The sequence below is a fragment of the Trichoderma harzianum genome (genome assembly GCF_003025095.1).
Source record: "Trichoderma harzianum CBS 226.95 unplaced genomic scaffold M431scaffold_7, whole genome shotgun sequence".
Lineage (NCBI taxonomy): Eukaryota > Fungi > Ascomycota > Sordariomycetes > Hypocreales > Hypocreaceae > Trichoderma > Trichoderma harzianum.
This window is the reverse complement of record NW_020209255.1, coordinates 45,674-59,529: the sequence shown is the minus strand read 5'-3', so window position 1 is coordinate 59,529 and position 13,856 is coordinate 45,674. Positions and strand designations below refer to the sequence as shown.

Here is a 13,856-nt window from a genome sequence, read left to right as displayed (position 1 = left end):
AGTGCATGAAACCAGCCATGATCACTTCTACCATGAACCACCTCTGTCACCCTAAATGCAGTTAGCTTTGACGACTCATCCTATCAACGGCGAGGAAAACGTACCGCGTAGTTCAAGTGCAGGGCCAACTTCAACTCACAGGATGTACGCATCGCATCTCATTCTCGTTCGTTCTCTCTCACTCGTTCTCGCTCCATTTGCGGCTGCGCCTTCTTACCCGCGCTATCCCAGCTGCCCAGCCGCCCCCGGCTTACGGCTGGGCTGGAAAGATCTGTACCAAGTTGGTCTTGTCAGTGTGATTGGGCGTGATATATATATGGTGCAAATGGAAATTATGGAGAGAGATAGCGGGATGTCTGCATGAGTGCTAAATCTCATCTCAAAGCGTCCATCGGGAAGTTTGGCACGTTTCACCTATAGGCAGGGCTAATACCAACTCTACTAGAGAAAATATGAGCATTAACTATGAGAGACGTAGGCCTAGAAGTTCGGGTAAAAGGTAAGTAATAAACCAAGTCTACCTTATCTATTTTACCTACTCTGCGGAATACTTGTTATTTAGTAGCTCTATACTACTAAGTGACGCAAAACTTGACTTCGGCGATTCTGTCGGCGATTTTCCTTGTATGGCCTACCCATGTAGTATAAATGTTCTAGCCCCATCTTGTATCTAAGGCATTATCAATTTCAATAGCCCAGTGTATGCATGCGGTCAAAGAAGCAAGTATTTCAGCGCGTCTTATTTCGTGACACGATGGACACTTTGAATCACCTAGATGTCGAGCGTCGCGGAGTAATTTTTATTATCACGCTACAAAGGCCGCCAGAGAATCGGCTTACTATGAAGCTGTGCCAAGACCTCATCTCCACATATCGACGCATTGAGCAAGAGCTATCAGCTGAGACACTTGAGCCAGAGGGTGCTGTAATCTTAAGAGGAAGCAATGCGAAATTCTTTACAACTGTAGGCCGCTTACAATTCTTACATTGAATCAATTACCTGTCTAACGAAGAGCAATAGGGCTTAGACCTGGATGAAAGAGGTGTTAACCCTTTCTCCAGTACCGATGGCTTTTATCCAGTACGTCTATCTGACCCCAATCTTGAACTTTCTTTCTTACAGCGGGAAACCAGTTACTTCGCACCCTTCTCGATTTCCCGTTCCCTACCATATGTCTCATTACCGGTCATACCTTTGGCGGCGCATGTCTCCTCACTCTTGCCCATGATTATCGCATCATGAACTCCCAACGCGGGTTTTGGTCAATGCCACCCGTGAACCTAGGTCTCCATTTTGACGGCATGGGGTCTTTACTTCGTGCTAAGCTACGTCCACAGGTGTCAAGGACAGTGTTGTTAGAGGCGCACAAGTTCACTGGCAAGGAAGCTTTCGAAGCGGGCATTGTGGATGAAATTGCCCCGCCTGAAGAGATGTTAGACAGGGCAATTGCTTTGGCGGAAAAAGTGAAAGTGAAAGCGAAGATGGGCGTCTTTGCGTTGTTGAGGCTAGAGTTGTACGGGGAGGCTCTGCGAGAGTTTCAAAAGATTAGCCATATCCACAGCCGTGAAGTATCAAGACAGCCAAAGGCTAAAATTTAATTTCACGTCCATTGTTGCAAAAGAAACTTGCAGCTCCTGTTGGCATTGTACAGCGTACTCTTACGCTAACCTTTGAAGCTAAGGAACTCAGCACCTTGACTTTAATTTCAGCATAAGCTAAACATTTGCTAGCGTGAGAATATCTTCAGTCATTCTATTGGCTACGAGACTCTTCTATGAATTCAAGTGCTCTGTTTAAATAGACCATAAACTCCTGAGGGTTTTCCGTCATCGGAAAATGGCCCATCCGTTCCATCTTCTCGAACCGAGCGCCAGGAATTTGGGCTGCGGCTTCGCCACTCACCTCAGGGCTGCAGCTATAGTCATACTCACCAGTCAACATGTAAACCGGACACAATCTTGTATCAATCTTCTTAATACGCCCTCTTCCATCCCAACCACGGAAGTAGAACTTCAGGTCACCTTGAAATATTCCAGCAGATTGAGACGAATAGATCCACCAGATTAATCGTTTCTGGAATTCGGGTGTCGTAGGGGCAATCATCCCACATACTCGCTCTGGGTTTATGACCGATTCATTGAGATGACCACCAAGTTCATAGGGGGGTTGTACTAAAGGCAGATGAGCGGCTGCTTCCACCGGAATGACTCCTCCAATTCCGAGTTCTTTTGCTCGAATGGCGACCGCAAGACAAACATGACCTGCCATACTGGCACCGGACACAATGGGCTGGTGGAGGTTCAACTTCTTGATGACTTGGTGTATGATCTCAACATAGGTGTCTTCGTCATTAGCATATCCTTGAGGTAGTTGCTGTTGCCCTGGATATGACCTCCCATGACCAGGTAAGTCGAATGAGTACATAGTATATCGCTCTTGGAGACTCTTGTTGTTCATGAGATCATGATACTCCCGGGAGTCGGCACCGGCGGTATGAAGCCACAGGATCTGCCTTGGTCCCTCCCCTGCAGTCTCATAGAAGATCTTCGTGCGACCAAATACAGGCAAATCGAGCCATGCATAACGTCCCACAATAGAATCGTCTTCCTGATCCTCATGGTATCCGATGCCATTTGTGACTGGCGCCTTAGAGTTCGTTATATGCCGACGTGCTGTATCAAGGAAGAGCCGCCAGAGCCTTGCACTTCTTCCAAAGGCTTGAGCGTCTCCCAAGATACCCACTCCAGGTTCAGAACCCAGTATGCGCAAGATACCCCAGTATGATTGATATGGAGGCTTGGGAGTAGGAGAAAAGAACTCCTTCCAGTCTTCAGACCGAGCGGTCAGGGTGAATTCAGTCTGTCGTTGATTGTTCCATTCTAAAAGTGCTTGGCTAGCCCTGATAGTGACAAGTAGGGTAGCCTGCGTGTCGCTACATGTAATGCCAAAAGACACGTCATGTCCAATGGAAGAAACTCGGAACTCTTCATTGGAATTGAAGTAGGATTCCAGTCTGGGCAGAGTTGGTCGTAATTCCGCCTCAAAGTTCCAAAATGCCATTGTCGTAACGACTGCAGCAATATCCAGTGCGTCTGTACTTTGTTAATGAAAGCTCGAGTGAGAATGACTCTTAGCCATATTCATTTATATAAGAGTGGCTCAAGAGGATTCAACTTTCCCCACGGTATTGTGGGATTAAGGCCATTCAGTACACACCAAGATGCGGGGGAAACACGCGCATCCCACTTTCTCCGGATGTTTCGAAAAATCCGACGGCGAGGCCTTAATGCCCTCGGCGTTTTTCCTAGTCACTTTTAGTCCAATATTGTGAACGGTCCGTCTTTAAATTTCGGGTTCATCTAATTACTATGATTCTCATTCATTACCAACTCGAGCTATTTAGCGCCGCGAAAATCTACTGTCCTATTATACCTCATTCACATCATGGCAGATCAGGCGATACCGAAGCATATGCTCGCCTGCCAGGTTCTACAGGTATGGCACATGTAGCGTTTTCATGAGAGAGAAAAAGACAACTGAAAAGCATTTCATTTTCAGTTTGATGAACCGTATGTTATTCGCGAGGTGCCTGTCCCTCAGAGCATCGGCCCACACGATCTTCTGCTGAAGACTGCAGTCGCCTCATTATGTCACACTGATTCCATGGTCCAAGAGGGCAAGATGGCTGGAACAACTCTGCCCATCACAGGCTCTCACGAAGGTGTTGGCACAGTTGTTGCAAAGGGTGAGGCTGTGACCAACTTTGCATTACATGATCGCGTTCTTGCTGGAATCCCTTTCCATCAGTGTTGGCAGTGTGAAGATTGCAACAGTGAACACCCCCAATACTGCTCTGATCGCGCTGGTGGTATTGGGCTTCAGGTCGATGGTGCTTTTGCTGAGTACATCCTGATTGACTCCCGAAGCGCATCGCTTGTCCCAGCTGCCTTGCACTTTACAGACGCAGCACCCCTGGCTTGTGCTGGTATCACCGTGTGGCGCGCACTTCTACAAACTCAACTGAAAGCAGGAGATTGGTTAGGCATCGTGGGATCTGGAGGCGGTCTGGGCCATTTAGCCGTTCAGTTTGCAAAGGCCAAGGGGCTACGGGTAGTCGGGTTAGATGCTCGTGATGAAGGGATCAGTCTGTCGAGAGAATCTGGAGCGGAAGTTGTTGTTGATGTACGAATTGGGCCCGACTCTGTTGTAAAGCACGTTTGGAAAGCTACCCAAAACAAAGGCGTATCTGCCACCATTAATCTGAGCGATGCCACGTCGGCAGCCGCCCTTGCATGTTCTGTAACCAGGAAGCACGGTCGTATGGTTCAGGTTGCTCAGGTATGCGTTTACATCCCGAAACGTCCAATTTACTTGTCGCTTACCAATTCAACCTTTTTACAGCCTGTTGAGGTAAAGATCCCATATCGCGAACTGATCTTCAGAGATATCTGTGTGGTTGGCTCGTTGACGGCGTCTCCCAAGCAGACACAAGAGATGTTGGAATTCGCAGTACAGCATGGAATCAAGGTAAAAACTAATATCTATCACGGCTTGAAGGAGATACCAAAAATGGTCAAAGATGCGCATTCAGGGTTAATGAAGGGGAAGAGTGTGGTTGTGATCGATAGCACGCAAGTGTAGATACTCAATCTTGAAGCTGCTGTTTAAGCACCTGTGCCAGTCCCAATCTCGTACTGAAGCTACGTGGATTATGTAAAACTGTCGTAAGGTGCACATATAATCGGTAGGCATTTCTTCAGATCGTATTACCATCAAGGCAGATGCGTGGGATAGGTGCTCGGCGTTATATCCCCCACAGGCTAGTATAACGTACCCCATATCTACCCCAGACTTTCCCCGCGCCAAATCCTGTGCCACGACCCACAAAGAATACACCGAGACCATCCACAAGGAGATTACCATGTGCTTCTGGCTTTGCCAGCCAATATATCTTCAAGGAGGAGACGAACGCTAGCGCCAATTGGCGTTATACAACTTTCAGTGCACATGGTATGGGCAACATTTAGCTAACGGCGATTCGTATAGTCTAACAAAGAATGGAAAAGTATTACGCTTGGCTCTTACTGAAGTGGAGAGACTGTTATTTGAATACGTGACTTCTATATAAACTACTCATATGACATGACCCGGACATGAATGTCGCAAAAATTCACCAGTAGACTCGTCATGACTTTAGACGGCACTATGGATAGCAAAAAGGAAATCAGCATGGTTGAGGACGCCGATCCAAACGGCGAGTCCATACCACAACTGGACGAGGCCGAGTTCAAGAAAATACTGCGTCGTATCGATCTGCGGTTGATTCCACTTCTCTCAGTCCTCTATCTCCTTTCCTTTCTCGACCGAGGCAATGGTGATTTCCCTTCCTCTAGTCGTACCTCTGTTATTCTTATCCGGGAAATATGCTGATCCTCGTCTGCAGTGGGAAATGCCAATGTTGCTGGCTTGAGCAAAGATTTGCATCTCACCGGAACGCAATACAACATCGCTTTGACAATGTTTTTTATTCCGTATGGCCTCTTCGAAGTTCCTAGCAATATACTCCTCAAGATTTTGAAGCCACGCGTGTGGATCCCCATTATAATGCTGTCTTGGGGGACGATTATGACGTGAGTAACATATCCTGTCAGTCAAGATATAAGAGTAATGTAACTTACTTAGCGCCAATGCAGATTGATGGGAATCGTTCAGAGCTACTCTGGCCTTGTGGTAGCCAGAGTCTTTCTTGGTATTGCAGAGGTACTTACATCACTATTGAACCCGCTCTCTACAAAGAACGAACTTATTGACCAAGGAGAAAGGCTGGGTTTTTTCCCGCAGCTTCGTATCTTCTGACATGTTGGTATCCACGTCATGAGGTCCAGTTACGAATGGGCTACTTTTATGGGGCTGGTGCTCTGTCTGGTGCCTTCTCTGGTCTCCTTGCCTTTGCCATTGAGAAAATGGATGGGGTTGGTGGGCTTGCAGGATGGCGGTGGTAAGGACTGGTCCTTCTCTCTCAAAAAAAAAAAAAAAAGGTATTGGTCTATTCTGCTGGATCTACGCTTACCAAGTTCATCCTAGGATCTTCATTATCGAAGGACTGATTACGGTAGTCGCTGCTGTAGCCACCCCTTTTCTTCTACCCAACGATCCCATGAGTTGCAAGTTTCTCAACGATACAGAAAAAAAGCATGTCGTGAATCGCCTTCGGGAGTTCCAGCAGACGCAACGAGCTGATGAAAGTGACCCTTTTAAATGGGAATACTTTTGGCAAGCCTTTACGGATTGGAAAGTCTGGATGTCAATACTGGTGTATTGGGGAAATGCAATGCCAATCTATGGGTAAGCTTTGCCCATCTGCCAAGAATTTAATTTAATGTTCTCCCTTTTTCAGATGGCTTACAATGTATGACTTTTCTTCACATAGGTTTATTTACACTCTACCAGTGGTCATTGACGAACTAGGTTACTCGGCCACCAATGCAGTGAGTCAACATGTTGACGCAGCTGGTAACCCTTTGCTAACAGGTAATTCAGCAACTTCTCACCATCCCGGTGTATATTGCAGCGGTAATAGCTACGGTCACCTCGGCATATTTTTCTGATCGCCTCAAGACTCGATCTCCCTTTATCATCATTCCACAGCTGTTCGGCGCGCTCGGCTTGGTCATTGTCATGGCTATTCCAAAGGAAAAGTATCCGGGAGCCGTCTATGGAGCATTGTTTATTGTGGCTATTGGTTTATATACAACGATTACGGGTGTTGTGTCGTGGAACGGTATGTTTCTTTCCTAGAATCATTTTGATATTCCAACTTATTGACCGAGCACAGCAAATAACTTGGCGGGAACGTGGAAGCGCAATATTGGACTAGGCTTACAGATCAGCATCGGTAACTTGGGCGGCGCAGTGGGAACTAACATTTACCTCAGGCAGCAAGCACCCAACTATTGGCTGGGATTTGGCTTTTCCCTCGGTATTCTCTTGGTTGCCAGTTCGGCTGGTATGATCATGCGCATTGCTTTGCAACGTATCAACAAGAAGCGTGAGAGTATGAGTCGCGAGGAGATTCTTGAAAAATATACGCCGGAAGAGTTGGACCGGATGGGCGACAAAAGTCCCCTCTTCATCTATACGCTTTGAACTTATGGGTCTATGCTGTCAAGCTCATTAGGCCTTGAAGGCTTTGGATGCCCCTCTTTCTAGGGTATCCGTCATATCCTGTTTACACGTATCTGCAGTCACAATTCCTTAGGCCTAGTACTCTAGTAGAAATGATTTGTTCTAGGCTCTTGCATATCGAAGTCAATTGTCTGAGTACCTCATGCTTCGTGATACATCACTTATTAGTTTGACAACAAAGTCCGCGAACGTCTTGCTTGTTTTTTTTTTTTCCATTAAGTACGGATCTACTATATTCTTAGTACCAGATCCGTAATAAGGGACACCTGAGCGTTGCCAAGGGTAATTCCACTGGTCAGTTGACGTGCTCCTAGAAACGCCATGTCCACCGCCACTTGGGGGCTTCCTGTCGAAAAATCACCGCCGATATTACCGGCGCTATGATGCGCATTAGTAGCCCTTCGGCGCCCCATCCCAGCTGATTCGCCGGCAATTCGCATCGTCGGCGATTCCTCACAGAGAGAAACTTGTGATCGTTTGACCCAATCAACTGATTCTTCGAGAAGCATTGTCATACGATAGATTTACACAATGCCGTTTATAATACATATTCTGGACTACTTAGATAGCTTTGGGATAGCTTTTTCGATCATCGCCTAATTCCGCAGCCAAGCAGAAAGCAACACCTCGTACACGATGCAGACAGACTTTACCAGTGAACTCAAGCCTGCCAGCCCAGGCGGTAGTGTCCTGATAGAACAAGAAAGAGCTCGTTCATCAATTCCTGTAGATGCTCTCTCTGAGTTCATCTTGGGCAAGCAATGGCTTCAGATGCAACGGAGTCTGTTGCCCTTGTTAATGGACCAAAAGCTTCTCTCTAAGCGAACTCAGATGAATCTGTCTCGGCCTGACCGATATCTACTTGGTCTTGCTCGGGCAAAGCTTCTCCGACGAATGGCTGATCAGTATCACTGGTCTGACGAGGAATACGAAATGGCCAAATATCTTGTTGACGACGTGTCGCCTTATACTCTCCATACCACGATGTTCCGGCAAACTCTCCGAGAACAAGCTAGTGATGAGCAGCAGCAGTACTGGCTTCCTAAGCACGGCCGATGGGAGGTGATTGGGGCTTATGCACAGACAGAAATGGGTCACGGGAGCAATGTCCGAGGTATCGAAACTGAAGCTCGATGGGACCCGGCGACTAAATCATTCAACCTTCATAGCCCGACATTGACAGCGAGTAAATGGTGGAATGGGTCATTAGGCCGCACGGCTACTCATGCAATTGTAGTAGCCCAGCTGCTCATTCCCAAGAAAACTGCTGCCAAGGATCCAGTGGAATACGACAGATTGGGCCCTCATCATTTTGTTGTACAAGTTCGAGACAAGGTGACACATCAGCCTTTGGATGGAATTGTGGTCGGAGATATAGGGCCAAAATATGGCTACGCACCCATGGACAATGCGTTTATGCTCTTCAAGCATCACAGGCAAGCACCATATACCTCAGCAGAAAACCCTTGAAACTTATAAGCTAATACTCAATAATCACCAGAATCCCACATGATGCCATGTTAAGTCGATATGCCAAATTAGATCCCGAAACTAGTGTTTACACGAAACCAGAAGCTCCTAATATCGTGTACGGATCACTCACTGAGGTCGGTTTGAGGCTACTCGCATGAAGTTGGAGTGACGTACTTGATGTAGCTAATGTAGTGTTGTTTAAGGCTCGATCGCGAATCGTGAATCACGCCAGGCTGGTTCTGGCACGCGCTGTTACTGTTGCAGTCCGCTACACTACGATCAGACGACAGTTCAAAGATAAAGACGACCATTCGGAAGCGCCTGAAACTTCTGTTATCGACTATTCAACGGTGCAGATCCGTATCCTGCCGCTGCTTGCCACCGTATTCGCTTTGCATTTCACAGGCCAGGTCATGAAGGAAACCTTCTTGTCCAATCGGGAGAGAATTGCACAGAATGACTTTAGTGGAATGGCAGAGCTGCACAGCCTGTCATCTGGCCTCAAGAGCCTCTGCACTGACCTGGCAGCCAACGGTATTGAGACTTGCAGGCGAGCAATGGGAGGGCATGGATACGGAGGCTACAGTGGGCTAGTGCAACTAAATGCTGATTATCTGTCGAAACCTACTGTTGAGGGAGATAATTGGATGATCACCCAGCAGGTAGCCCGATACCTTATGAAAGTCGCTAAGAGAATCACAGAGAAGCGAGGAACTAAACAAGAGACAAGAGCCGAGAAATTACTCGAAAAGTATCAGTTGCCCCATAATGGAACTGGCTTCAACATCCTGGAGGACCATTCTGCGCTGGCGGACGCTTTCGAACATCGAGCAGCTCGGATGGTAAGTCCATCCAGCATTAGGCGGCGCCAATGAGCTTACCATCTTCTACAGGCGTTCCAGGTCTATGCAGAGAGAGTCAAACAAGGCCGGTCGGAGAACGAGATGCTTATAAAGATGCATCAGTTGTCACATGGTTAGTGCTGGCTTCGATTAAATAATTCGGCTATGTTAACCCTTCAGTAGCTTATTCGTATTCCATTTTAGTGCGAAACTTTCATAACCAGATAACCAACCTGCAGGATTTTGGACAGGAAACGATCAATGTGCTGTGGGACCTGTACACGCTATTTGCGCTATTTACGATGCAGAACAATGCTCTTGAGTTTATACAAACTGAGACGGTATCACTCGATCAACTCAGCGCGGTGCGGGATCGAATTTTTGAACTGATGAGGCGTATACGGCCGCATGCCGTTCGGTTGGTTGACGTGTGGGCTCTACCAGATTATCTTCTTGACAGGTAGGTTCTTCTTTAGTGCCATTTGTTACGTTGAAGGACTCATCTAATGTGTTCGATTAGCTCACTGGGTCGTTATGATGGTCGTGTATATGAGGACATGTTTCATCGCGCTCATGATCTCAACCCCTTAAACCGCATTACCGTCAACCCCGATTACAAAAACCCAGAGCTTGTGCTAGGCTCCGGGGATGGCAATGCTATTCTAGCTAAATTGTAGATTTATTTCTCGTGCTGCCATTATAACTGAGAGGAAATGGAAACATCACAGCTACCAAGTTGAGAAAGCCACTATAAATACTAACAGATAGTAGATAGTTACTAGCGCAAAAATCGTTCCAACACTTTTCACGCATTCTTTTCCTGGTTTCCTTTCATGATTTGGTATAGTGTCTTGCTTATACTTATTTGAGGGTCCAGCCGGCATCTTGCAGCACTTAACGCTACGTATAAAATGGCTTATTCATTACCTGTCTTATGAGGTCTCCACGTGGGAAGATAATTTTGACACTGTTATCTTCATTCAAAATACATTGACTATGTGTTGTAATATAATCGTTACTGGTGCCTCTAGGATAGGCTGTTTTGCGAGGCCATTTCGATGACTAATCTACAAAAGCAAACGGCTTGAGGTTTCATGCTTATGAACAACTCTATTCTTCATGTCTATATTTCGCAACCATGTAGCAAGCATGTCTACTACCCTAGAACTACGCTAGACTATCTCATTCAACACGATCTCATGACTTTCAATATCCAGACGAATAGTCGACTGGAGAAGATATTAAAGCTTAGCTTGGCCGCCTTTTCGAGATCGCCAGACCTGAATATGCGGGTCGTTAAGCTCAGAGAAGAGTTGTTTGCCCAGGACTCGTTTCACAACCTTCCCGGATGCACTTTTGGGAAACTCTTTGACGACTCGCAGGATTGTTGGTAGCTTGTATGCTGCCAGTCGTGATCGCAGATCAGCACGTAGCCTTTCTAATCGGAGGGACGGCTCCTGGTAATCCTATTACTCACATCAGGGCTGTAATTCATGTACGTATGTTTAAAAAACTTACATCTCTCAGTGTAATTGCGGCTGCCACTCTTTGTCCATATTCTTCGTCAGGAACTCCGACGACCATGGCTTCGCCAATATAAGACAAATTAAGGAGCTCACGCTCAATATCAAGAGCTGATATCTTGTACCCTCCAGATTTGATGACTGTCGTCAATTAGCCAGGTGTATGTAGAATCAGCAGTTTGTGGTATCGTCTATACTCACTATCGATCGAAGCTCGCCCAAGAATGAAATAGTATTCGCCTTCGCTTCTGGCAATATCTCCAGTCTTATAATAGCCATCCGTTGTAAAGGCGGCAGCAGTAGCTACTGGATCGTATAGATATCTTAAACACATCAGCTTTTATAATCAGGGAAAGGACAATGAAGAGGAAACGCACTCTCGGAACATATGTGGGCTCTTCACAAGGATCTCTCCCTCGGTTCCGTTCGAGAGTTTAACCTCAAGCCCAAAGAACGGCTTCCCAACAGAGCCCTGCCAAGTAGTATTAGCTTTGCTGAGATTATACCGCGTGACGGGTGCGGCAAGAGATATCTTACGTCTGGATTATTAGAGTCGCCAGGTTTTACGCTGAAGACACTGCCAAACTCTGTTGCGCCATATCTCTCTAATATCCGCTTGCCGTCTAACAGCTTAATCCACTTGCTTTGAAGTGAGAATGGAAGCGCCGCACTTCCTGACATCATCAGACGGAACGATTTTGCAGCGCTCACATAGCCCTGGATATCGGGCGAGGACTTCTTGGAGATGTTCTCCTCAAAATACTTCATCAGCCTCATATACATGGTCGGCACTCCGGAGAAGACAGTTAGACCGCCTTGTCGCCAACGCTCCCATATTTGATCCGGGTGAAACCCAGATGACTGAAACTCTATAGTAGACCCTGCAATTAGATATGGGAGGAAGCTGATACTGATCCCCGTAGCATGGTGCACAGGGAGGGTGTGCAAGACGACATCGCTTTCTTGTAGATTGTACCATTGCGCAACAGCTTGCGCGTTTGTGTCAAGAAAAGATCGTTCCTTAACTGCACCCTTAGGAGGACCGCTTGTACCAGACGTGAATATGACCAGACCTGCGCCATGATAGTTGAGATGGTGATCCGACGAAATGATTATATTGCTAGCAGGCAAAGGTGGCTTGCAGATCTGTTGCAGGATCTCCATAGAGACGAAACCAGGCACGCCGGATTCATGCATCGCACCAGCCAATCCTTCTCCAATTAGTGAGCACTTGGAAGAATATAGTACGCCAATAGATCGTGAGGTTTTGGCAAAATACATGGCCTCGTGTACGGGAATTGAAGCCGCTGCACGGGGATCAGCACTCGATCAGGACTATCAGAATTAAAACTGCTTACAGATCGGAACAATTACTGCCCCCAGAGCCAGTAATGCTAAAAAGGCTGTAGCGAACTCATATCCTCCGGCTGCTAGTAAATTGACGCAAATTTCTTCGCCCGCCAAAAGTCGGTTTCGCACCTTTGAGTCCAGCCGTGTCCAGAGAGCATTGCGGAGGTACAAGACGTCGGAAAGGAGCTGCCGATGCGTCGCCTGCAAACCATTCGTAGTATCATTGATAACAAGCTTATCTCTATTGGTTGCGAAGAATAGGAGACGATTAAAGATAGGGAAATTAGGAAGGACACTGTCTCCAATGTGCTTTGGCAACGACTGCCCGCCAGCACTTGGAGAAGAATTCATAGCTCAATAAAGAGGGATGTGTACGGGGCGGATGTAACAATTGCTTTGCTATTAACACCTTGTCACAATATCTATTAAATTTCAAAATGAGCGTAATCAAGACCCAATGATCCATCTACCTGCTTTCTTAGTTGGCTTGCGGTCGAGGAAGCAAACCGGCGATTTTTACGGTGTGCTCGGCGTTTCGGTGTTTTACTCAAGTGCTCCGGACTAGACCCAATTCCAGATTTCTGTCTATCCCAAGTAATTACTGTATTCGCAGCAGTCTACGCCCAAGGTTTCTATGAGTACCCAGCTAGATGGACACAAAATTTTACTCGCAAGTCGGCATTCACCTCCTTCGGAAAGACATATCGTTCCAATTAGGTGCTCTTTTGTTCTTCTGTTTTTTTCTATTGTCTTGATCTATTGGAAACCGTTCCTCCAGGTTTATCACTAAAGTCATGGATGCGTCATCTTTTACTCCGCAAATCCTCGAGTGTGTGCCGCATCCCGCGAAACAAAAAGAGCGCGAATTTCGAAGAAAGAGGGCTGCAATAGCATGCGTTGCCTGCCGAAGGAGGAAAGTAAGATGCGATGTGGCTGAACATGGCCTTCCTTGTTGCAATTGTGAGCTGGATCAAACCGAATGCAACGTTCAAACAACTAGACGCAAGCGTTTCAAACCCTGCTATCGTCAAATTGATTCACCATCAAAAGATACAAATCATATTCCATCTACCCCGCTCCAATCCATAGCAACTCCTTCGAGCGATGAGATGTCGAATTCGTCAGCACAGCAGCCATGCTTGAGCCAAACGAACGAGCACGAAAGCAACGGCTTTATAGAAACAAGCCCGTCCACATCTGATGACTTCAATGGACCTGAAGATCTAGACTGGCAGAGACAGTTGAATTCGTTACCTTTTGGTGATATCACCAAGCTCGGGTTACCTTTTGATAACATGCATTGTTTCAATTGTTCGACACAGTGCTATCAAAAGTTCAATGATGTTTTGGATGGAATTCGGAAGGCCGTCGACTTATTGTACGAAGTCATGGCTATTTCAGGTCAAATTACGAAGAACTCGCAGGAAACAATACCTCCCATTAGCAGCTTACGGAATGACGTCCTGGACGACTCTCAGAATG

The 13,856-nt window shown here is 46.6% G+C and overlaps 6 protein-coding genes across 6 annotated transcripts; 4 read left to right on the top strand and 2 right to left on the bottom strand.

The window, feature by feature from the left end:
* Window positions 1-754: 754 nt before the first annotated feature.
* M431DRAFT_5850 (hypothetical protein) lies at window positions 755-1,599 on the top strand (the record flags this gene model as incomplete). The annotated part of the gene is made up of 3 exons (XM_024921524.1): window positions 755-964; window positions 1,022-1,081; window positions 1,135-1,599. 3 exons carry the CDS (start codon window positions 755-757, stop codon window positions 1,597-1,599), a joined length of 735 nt encoding a protein of 244 aa, XP_024773210.1.
* A 154-nt stretch (window positions 1,600-1,753) lies between these two features.
* M431DRAFT_86387 (hypothetical protein) lies at window positions 1,754-3,061 on the bottom strand (the record flags this gene model as incomplete). Its single annotated transcript, XM_024923670.1, has 1 exon — window positions 1,754-3,061. The coding sequence occupies one exon, from the start codon at window positions 3,059-3,061 to the stop codon at window positions 1,754-1,756; it is 1,308 nt and encodes a 435-aa protein (XP_024773209.1).
* A 384-nt stretch (window positions 3,062-3,445) lies between these two features.
* On the top strand, window positions 3,446-4,642 carry M431DRAFT_5848 (hypothetical protein; the record flags this gene model as incomplete). The annotated part of the gene is made up of 3 exons (XM_024921523.1): window positions 3,446-3,496; window positions 3,560-4,339; window positions 4,403-4,642. 3 exons carry the CDS (start codon window positions 3,446-3,448, stop codon window positions 4,640-4,642), a joined length of 1,071 nt encoding a protein of 356 aa, XP_024773208.1.
* Window positions 4,643-5,230: 588 nt separating this feature from the next.
* On the top strand, window positions 5,231-7,147 carry M431DRAFT_87921 (hypothetical protein; the record flags this gene model as incomplete). The annotated part of the gene is made up of 8 exons (XM_024923848.1): window positions 5,231-5,375; window positions 5,445-5,631; window positions 5,695-5,761; window positions 5,824-5,999; window positions 6,086-6,346; window positions 6,432-6,489; window positions 6,542-6,782; window positions 6,837-7,147. The coding sequence occupies 8 exons, from the start codon at window positions 5,231-5,233 to the stop codon at window positions 7,145-7,147; spliced, it is 1,446 nt and encodes a 481-aa protein (XP_024773207.1).
* A 675-nt stretch (window positions 7,148-7,822) lies between these two features.
* On the top strand, window positions 7,823-10,308 carry M431DRAFT_554614 (hypothetical protein; the record flags this gene model as incomplete). The annotated part of the gene is made up of 6 exons (XM_024921403.1): window positions 7,823-8,622; window positions 8,688-8,793; window positions 8,863-9,501; window positions 9,553-9,634; window positions 9,685-9,961; window positions 10,022-10,308. The coding sequence occupies 6 exons, from the start codon at window positions 7,823-7,825 to the stop codon at window positions 10,176-10,178; spliced, it is 2,061 nt and encodes a 686-aa protein (XP_024773206.1). The 3' UTR covers window positions 10,179-10,308.
* Window positions 10,309-10,742: 434 nt separating this feature from the next.
* M431DRAFT_495497 (hypothetical protein) lies at window positions 10,743-13,764 on the bottom strand (the record flags this gene model as incomplete). The annotated part of the gene is made up of 7 exons (XM_024917369.1): window positions 10,743-10,958; window positions 11,020-11,165; window positions 11,226-11,347; window positions 11,402-11,496; window positions 11,562-12,331; window positions 12,383-12,708; window positions 13,748-13,764. 7 exons carry the CDS (start codon window positions 13,762-13,764, stop codon window positions 10,743-10,745), a joined length of 1,692 nt encoding a protein of 563 aa, XP_024773205.1.
* Window positions 13,765-13,856: the final 92 nt, after the last annotated feature.